Raw genomic sequence first — 9,162 nt, 5'->3', positions numbered from 1 at the left:
ACGTCATAATTTTACAATACTAAGCGTCAACTGAAATTCCAGACGCACATGTACACTGCGATATTTGTTAATGTAAAGAAGCTTCTGTATTCCTCAATATTTTATAAGTTTATCTTTTTATTTCACTTTTTTTATTTGTCATGTAATCCTCCATCTGATGGTACATGTGTATCTTACAATAGCTTTAATCGATAGCATAAAAACGGATGACCAAAAAAATAACGGAGAATAAATAGTGAATTGTCTTTTCTCTGGTAGTTGGGGTTACGTAAACCAGTTGTGTTGCAGTGGTTGTGGTTCTAAAGCACAAAAAAAAATATTAGCCATTATACAGGGTGCTTCAACAAACAAGTCCCGATTTTTTTGGTCTATATTTTTTCCACAATAATGAAATAAATAATAACTGCATTTTAAGGCCCGTTTTCTTGCACTATCATTATGATATTAACAATATGAATAAAAGACATCACATTTTTTTCCATTTCAGTTTTTATTACAGTTTCAAAATAGCTTTCGAGGTTATTTTCTTCAGAAATGGATCTATGCCTTTGTATAAACTAAAGAAAACAAACAGAAAATTCTCCAAAATCATCAAGATTAGTTCATAAGATTTTGAAAAAAAGTACTCATATGAAAATCTTCTTTCTACGAAACAGACTTTTCATTAAAAATGTCTTAATATTTTAAAGACCTCAGAGACAAAATGCGGATGCTGACTGAAAATAGTGTGACTTTTTAGATCACATAAAATGATGTGAAATTGAAAAGTGCCGCTGACGTTTAATTTTTAAAAATGCCTGTCATAAACAATCGATTCAGAATACTGCCTAACTTTTTATTGCAACCACAAAGTCGGAACATGTTTGCTGAAACACGCTGTATAAGCTACATCTGTTTAAATAAAATGAAAAAAAAAAGAAATTTCTGCATTAGATCTAGGGAGGAGAGATAGATAAAATAGTTTTAGCTTTATCGTTTACGTTTCATGACAGTTTCACAACGCCGCTTCTTTATACCCGTCGACATTCCATCTTCCCGTTTGAGATAAACAACAGTATGGATACAGTAATTTGTCAATAGCAGTTGGTCAATAGGTCTTATCACTAAACACGCAGTGCAGATAACAAAACGGAAGTTGTTCTTACATAAGTCGTCCAAACTGCCATATATAAATTAATATTTAGGTTGCATAGAGAGAGTAGTAAAGAGAATTTGCCTTTCTTAATGGGGTAGAACAAATTTACTTTTCACCTTTTAAATATTTTATTCGTTTTTGAGCCATTCTATTTTTTGGTTTTGGTTTAATCTAAAGTTATCATCAATATTTCTATCTTTCATGTCATTGGTTCATTTTGTATTATCCGATGGTTTTAATTTGCCTTGAGTATAAATAATCGTTCCAAGTAAGAACAATTGGGCAGCATAACAATGAGAGGAAAAAAAAACTATTTACCGCATACCAGGTGAATCTTGTGGTATGTTTTTAGAATATCGTAAAATCGCATATTTTCTTTGGGTCAATTTTTGTGATTTGAGGAAACACTCTTGTTTCATGGGAATTTGATTTCATGGATGAATAAGTGTAGAGTATTTATGTATGTAACATTTTACATTTCATGTCGGACATGAATTTGTGGGTCTCTTCATAACTCGAAAATGACGAAAATTACCCCCTCCCCCCACGAAAATTTGTGATTTCACAGAGTTCAAAGTCAAAATTGCAAGAGTACTTTGTAGAAAACTGTGAAACCGAATGAGAATGTAACCTTTGCAGGGTTATTAATCTTATTGAAACCAAGAGTTTAGTTTTATTCAGGTATATTTCTGGATGACAACTGTCTTATAGCACACCTGACTATGCCAACAAATTGAATACCGCTCTAATATTTACATTCTCCAATGTTCCCTCTTCATAATTGTTTATTCTGTTGGTCTTTAATGTGAATTTAGCGCCATTCAAAAACGGTGTGCTTAATAGATGTGACAGCTTTTGTGGCCTTTCAAATATAAATGCTAGTAGACTAATTGTTCAGAGAACAATTAATGGTCTTTCCACCTTTCCGTGTCGTTTGAATTGAAAAAAAGAAAAACGCAAAAAAAAAAATGTGCTGCCAGCAGTGTTCGAACTGTGGACCCTCAGATTGCCAGGCGAGCGCTCTATGCACTACGCCACAGGCTCCGATGAAATTGTTTTCCGTAAACTAATAGTGTAGAAAAAAAAGAAGAAATGAAAGCACGTGGATTTAAATAAAAATAGTGACGCGTGCAGTTTTAAATAGTACAGAAACACGTGTATTTATTTGTTTGTGATGGAATGTAGAGAGGAATAATGAATAGTTCTGAGAAAAACGATTGGTGGATAATGAAAATGGAGATATCTTGTAAAAACAATTCATTTGAGTTTGTTTATAGTGTGAATAAATTGAATGAATCATATAGAGCTTATGATAAATTCGAACTTCCTTGTCGAGCTTTTGTTTACAATTTATGAAAATGTAGGCTTTTCGCTCAAAGGGCAATAACTTTTAAAAGGGTCAATCTTAGGGGACAAGGATGAAATATTTGAAATAGTTTTAAGAGTGCATTTTTAATGATGCAAAGACAGATAGTATAAGAGATTAAAAGAGCTAAATTTCTTCTTTTTGGAATAACCTTGACCTTTATATTTTTGAATATTATTATATTGAATATTACTTTGAATATTATAATTGAATATTAATGAAGACTTATTGCACATCATCATCAATAGAGAAATGCAGAGTAGATATTCGCATCAAACTCATTCCCCGTGCAGTTTGACAACAAAACACTATGATAAAAGGGAATTTGTTCATACATTTTTTAAATTCTGGTCACCATATGTTTTCATGGTTTTATTAAAACAAAATCTTAAGTTTAACATTGACTTTCCTGAAGAATTTGTTTTGTCATTTGCTATTAAATCTGCGCATAATAACATTAGAAAAAAAAACAACTATTTTTGTGGTCTTCAAGTCGCTATTCAGGTGTATTTACAATAAAAATAAATCATTGTTTCTCGTCATATGTCCTTTCCATTTGTTGAAGTTATCTTGAAGTTAAAAGGAACCACATAATCTATTTCAATAACAATAAGTTAAATGATAACAATAGATGGGGGTGGGATAGCTTTGCTGTGGGGACACTGATGATAACAATAGATGGAGAGGGATAGCTGTGCTGTGGGGACACTGATGATAACAATAGATGGGGAGGGATAGCTGTGCTGTGGGGACACTGATGATAACAATAGATGGGGAGGGATAGCTGTGCTGTGGGGACACTGATGATAACAATAGATGGAGAGGGATAGCTGTGCTGTGGGGACACTGATGATAACAATAGATGGGGAGGGATAGCTGTGCTGTGGGGACACTGATAATAACAATAGATGGGGAGGATATCTGTGCTGCTTATCGTTAGGGAAGCTGATGATAACAATAGATGGGGGTGGGATAGCTTTGCTGTGGGGACACTGATGATAACAATAGATGGGGAGGGATAGCTGTGCTGCTTATCGTGTTGGGGGCTGATGATAACAATAGATGGGGAGGGATAGCTGTGCTGCTCTTCGTGAGTGAGGCTGATGATAATGATATATGGGGGAGGGATAGCTGTGCTGCTCTTCGTGAAGTGAGGCTGATGATAATGATATATGGGGGAGGGATAGCTGTGCTGCTCTTCGTGAGGGGGCTGATGATAATGATATATGGGGGGTAGCTGTGCTGCTCTTCGTGAGGGGGCTGGTGATAATGATAGATGGGGGGGGGGGGTAGCTGTGCTGCTTATCATGAGGGAGGCTGTTGATAACTATAGATGGGGAGGGATGTGGGAGTCTATGTAAAACTTTGGTTGGCCATTTTGCCACCCCCAACCCCCGGGGGTCATGATTTTAAGAAACTTGAATCTACACTATCAGAGGATGTTTCCATATAAATATTATTAATTATAGCTTTTCTATTGTTGAGAAGAAGATTATTAAAGTATTGTCCTATATATTTCTATGTAAATCTTTGGCCGGCCAATTTGGCCCGCACAACCCCCAGGGGTCATGATTTGAACAAACTTGAATCTACACTACCGGATTATGCTTTCATGTATATATGATCAATAATGGCTTTACTATTCTTGAAAAGAACATTTTTAAAGAATTGTTCTATATATTTCTATATAAAAATTTGCTCGGCCATTGTGGTCCCGCCCTGCCACCGGGGGTCATGATTTGAACAAACTTGAATTTACACTACCTGAGGATGTTTCCCCATAAGTTTCATCTTTCCTGGCACAGTAGTTCTTGAGAAGAAGACTTTTAAAACATGCCATCAAATTGTTATTAATTCCCAATTATCTCCCTTTGAATGAGAACGCGGCCCTTCATTTGAACAAACTTGAATTTTCTTCACCAAAGGATGCTATGTGGCAAATCTGGTTGAAATTGGCTCAGCGGTTCTTGAGACGAAGTCGGAAATGTGAAAAGTTTACAGACAGACAGACTACGGACAGACGGACAGACGGACTACAGACAAAATGTGATCTGAAAAGCTCACTTGAGCCTTTGGCTCAGGTGAGCTAAAAATTTAGCCAATAATTTTTATGTCTTGCACAACTACAATACATAAGCAACATCTTCTTAAAATGTTAATGTAACTATCTTAGGTAGTTCCTGAGAAATCAGACGGACAAAAGACCCTCGAAATATCAATCAAAGGGCAATAACTCATAAACAGGGGAGGAAATCAAAAATTTGAAAAACGAATAGGCTTTGAAATAAGGTATCTATCCTGAAAGTTTCATAACAATCGAGCAAAAAATATCCGAGAAATCGGCTGACAAAAATTTGTCGAAAAAAAAATGATAATAGTGGAGAAACAATAGAATAACAGAAGGGTCTTCCGAATCAGAAGCTCGGAAGACCCTAATAATAATATGGAGAAGAAACAGAACGAAAACAATTAGGTCTTCCGTTGGAAACGAAAGACCTTAATAAAATAGAGGAAAAGAAACCTAAGAATAACAAGAAGGTCTTTCGGTGAAGATGGAAGATCTTAATTTCTTATCACTAGACAACATTTAAAAATGTCACGATATTCAAATAAACTATTTGACTTATAAAAACATACGACAAGCAATACTTGAAAAATAACTTTAAATTTGTAATAATGATTTCATTCATAAACCAAAACAATTCTTACAATATATTTCTTTGTGTTGACCAAGAAAGGATAAAAGCCTGTGTATAATATGTTAGATTAACCAATAATTAACCTAGTAGGGATCAAAGTAAGCAGAATTGAGTTGTCATTAGCATGGTAATATCCTTAGGGAAAGTAGACAGACATTTTTAATCGCAGTGTTACAAATATAAATGATATATCTGTTGTGAACTAGATCTCAGTTTTACGATTATAACATTAAATGTTTTTTTCTTTACTTTTGCAACTAAAATGTTATTTGTTTTCTTCTTTGAAAACTTTTAATTGCATTTGAAATATGCACAAGAAACTCAATAAAAATTCTTAGTTGGAAGATGATTTATAATGTTTGAGCTACATTTCCTTTGATCTTCATTAGAAATGTTCTATGAAATTCTGTTTTCATCAAAATTAGCTACATTTGTAAATGCAAATTAAATAGGCTCCACTTTTCACACAACTACATTTAATTTTCTTCATGGGTAGATCTGGTAATTATTTTGTAGAATTTACGTGATTTTTTTTTCCTGAATTCATTTAAATTCCCTATGAATTTGAAACATTTACGAGAAAGCCACTAAAAAGGAAAAGATCTGTAATATTTTAGCTGCTTTCTGTTGATCTTTAGAAGACATTAGGTGTTTCTATAAAATTTTGCTTTCTTCCGGAATAGATAAACACAAAAAATAAAAACGATGGTCACAGTTTCATCTTCCTTTTGGTGTACGGTTGATGAATTTGAGATGCATAAAGGGTATTGATTAATTCAGTCGTTATATAAAATCGTTACCTAATTATCGACTGATTTTCTCGTCAATCAAATATTTAGTAAAGAGACATGCGGTTTTACTTCAGTTACTTCAGACTTTTACTAAAAATTTACTATGCGAAAAGACTCCTTTAACAACCAATCATTTACATTTACCAGACGTTAAAAAGTGTAGATTAAGAAAGGTTAAAGAGAAGTTGAGAAGTTGAGCTGATCATGATTATTATCATTATTAGGTCTTTTCACCTTTCACTGAAAGTCCTCTTGAAATGAGTCTGTTTGTCGTTATCAATCTTTTGCAATGACATTTTGATCAAAAGATTTGTCGAGAAACTTCATAGAACATGATTAATGACTACCTAAACTATTTGGTAAAGTTTGGCCTGTTAATTTACCTATTATCCTTTCATAGTCATTGCCCCTTGTACAACAAAATCTTGTAATCGCTAGTCCTCCGAAATCCCTAAACTCGTAATAATTTCTTCGACTAATGGAGAGGATTTTCAATCTATCCACTGCGAAAGTATTCGTTGACCTCTTCAATGAGTTGTTGTCCCTGTACTTTTTTTTTTAAATTTATGAATAATTTAAGAAAATCAAAACGATAAGTCGTAGATACATGTAACAAGGACCAACTGCATGGGATTCTTTGCCTTTGACTTTAAAATTCATACACACATACACATGCTTATAATTGAATAACCGCACTAAACAAAGGTTTTACATGGGTATTTATAACCTATCTAAAATCTGTAATTTATATTCTTTTCAAGAATAGAATGCATTTTCACAAAAAGACACAATAGCGATAAATTTGTTGTGGTCAGTGATTTGTTTATAAACTCTTGTCTGGGATTTAACTAGCAACTATTTTTAATGCAGTGATAAGTTTTTATGTTATTTGATATGCTTATACAGTTTAAAATTGCAAAGTATTTGATTTCCTGTATTAATAAGAATACTTATTTTTGTTATCTATGTGTTACATCACAGTAAACATTTCCCGTATAAATTAGACACTGCCCCTGTTTTCAAGACTTAACAATGCTGCATAGCTTAGACAGATCATTTCTTTTTAAAGAGATGCATTCTTCTGGTTACTGTATTAGAAGTGTTCCATATTAGGTCTATCAAATAAAATTTTAGCGTAGTAAGTCTTAAAATTTAGCTTTTAATTTTAATACTTTGTTTAAAGTTTAAATTGTTTAAAAACAAAAAGAGCATGTTGAAAATAATGTTCTTTTTTGGTTGAAATAATATTTTTCATAAAATTATCATAAGGCGATAATTAAAAAATCCTAGATTCTCACCATATTTCTCTTAAAAATGAAGGCCGGCAGACGGGTTTTATTTTTGTATTTTTTCCATTTTGCAATTTTGCAGAATTTTCATTGACCTGGTCAATCATTCCAGAATTATTTAGAGTACTCGAAAAAAGTCATAGTAGAGGTTCATTTATCTCTTATTACTCGTCATCATCAATCTTTCACAACCAGTGACCTATGTTTAATTTATATTTATAGTATATTAATTACCCTTTTCAGCTGTCAAAATCATGCCGACATGTGCTGGAATATAAAACAAAAAATGAATGATAGTTGAATACCGATCCCAGTCAGAATTAAGACGAGGAAAAACAGAAATAAAAAGAAATCGAGGTGGGGAAAAAATTGATGGGCAGGTTGAAATGGAATTCTAGGGATCTTTTTATTATGACCGAAAATGGATTTCTTATTAAAAAAAAGAATTCCAGCTATTCAATGATCGAGCGCTGTTATATTTCTCATTTTAGAGCTATGATGCAATACTAAACTACTTGGCCCTATTAAAATTCCATATAGAAAAGCAGATATTTGTCCAAGTTGAAACGCGAAGAATGTGTGGAGTACCTAAAAATCATTCTCTTTGTATCTGTCTAGAACATCTCTAGAACGTCAATTATTCAGAATGCCAAAAAATACTTCGATTTAAATCATATTGAAGTGAATCATTTTTTTTTCAAAAATTATCGAAATTAGTGTTAATTTATGATTCAAATGTATTCATCCACTGCGTATTAACTTATATAAAGGTTAAGAATTAATCCAATCGAAGTATTGAAGTTTTACTGAATATGAATTCAGGCTATCTCCTCTAAATACCTTTGAAACAAATGATACATACACTAACTATTTCTAATGAGGATCTCTTCACCTAAAATATATAAATAATATTTGTTTTACAATTGAATAATTTCCTTGTAACATTAACCTATGTGATATTCACTTTCTAATACATACAATACAGTTTGCGGAAACCTATTATTTGAAAACATTTCGAAAGCCATGTCCTTGTTCCTTCTAGGTACGTGATCGAATCCTAAAAGTTATAAATCGTCCATGCTTTATGCTCTGTGTGATCCAACCCTATAAGTTGTAAATTGTCCATGTTTTATGCTCTGTGTGATCAATTACTGTAAGTTATAAATAGTCCATGTTTTATGCCCTGTGTGTTCCTATAATTTAAGTTATAAATCGTCCATGTTTTATACTCTGTGTGATTCAATCCTATCAGTTATAAATCGTCAGTGTTTTACGTTCTGTGTGTTCCTATATTATAAGTTATAAATCATCCATGTCTTATGCCCTGTGTGTTCCTATATTATAAGTTATGAATCGTTCATGTTTTATGCTCTTTGTGATCCCATCTTAGTTATAAATCGTGCATGTTTTATGCGCTGCGTGATCCTATCTTATAATTTATTAGCCTCCATGTTTTATGCGCTGCGTGATCCTATCTTATAATTTATTAGTCTCCATGTTTAACGCTCTGCTTGACCCTATCTTATAATCTTTAGTCTCCATGTTTTATGCCCAATTTACAGAATTGAATTATTTATGTACGAGATTTATTTAGTTTGACCACTGTGTGCTATTCTCACAATTTTTTTCTGATGCTAGCTAGCAACAACATTCGAACAACATACAGTCAATTTAAAAAGCTCTAAAATTACACACTTTTCGTTAAAGATGCACTGTGCATAAAATTTGGAACACTCAGCTGAAAATTATTTTATATTTATCCTTAAATTAGTTGGATCTGCTTACTAATTCAAGCAATGAGGATTTAGTCAGACTATTGCATTTCGTATCCTATGTTAATGAATTGCTCATAGAAAACTTCAACCGATATAGATGCTTACAT

General features: G+C 32.8%; 1 protein-coding gene across 1 annotated transcript; it reads right to left on the bottom strand.

Moving 5' to 3' along the window:
- Positions 1–3,096: 3,096 nt before the first annotated feature.
- Positions 3,097–3,810, bottom strand: LOC134271449 (uncharacterized). The gene has a single exon (XM_062753645.1). It carries the CDS (start codon positions 3,808–3,810, stop codon positions 3,097–3,099), a length of 714 nt encoding a protein of 237 aa, XP_062609629.1.
- Positions 3,811–9,162: the final 5,352 nt, after the last annotated feature.

This window comes from Saccostrea cucullata, unplaced genomic scaffold (genome assembly GCF_032062105.1).
Source record: "Saccostrea cucullata isolate Sc308-1 unplaced genomic scaffold, CSIRO_AGI_Scuc_v1 ctg1375, whole genome shotgun sequence".
NCBI classification, from domain to species: Eukaryota; Metazoa; Mollusca; class Bivalvia; order Ostreida; family Ostreidae; genus Saccostrea; species Saccostrea cuccullata.
The sequence above is the reverse complement of the archived record's forward strand: the minus strand, read 5'-3'. Positions and strand labels throughout refer to the sequence as shown.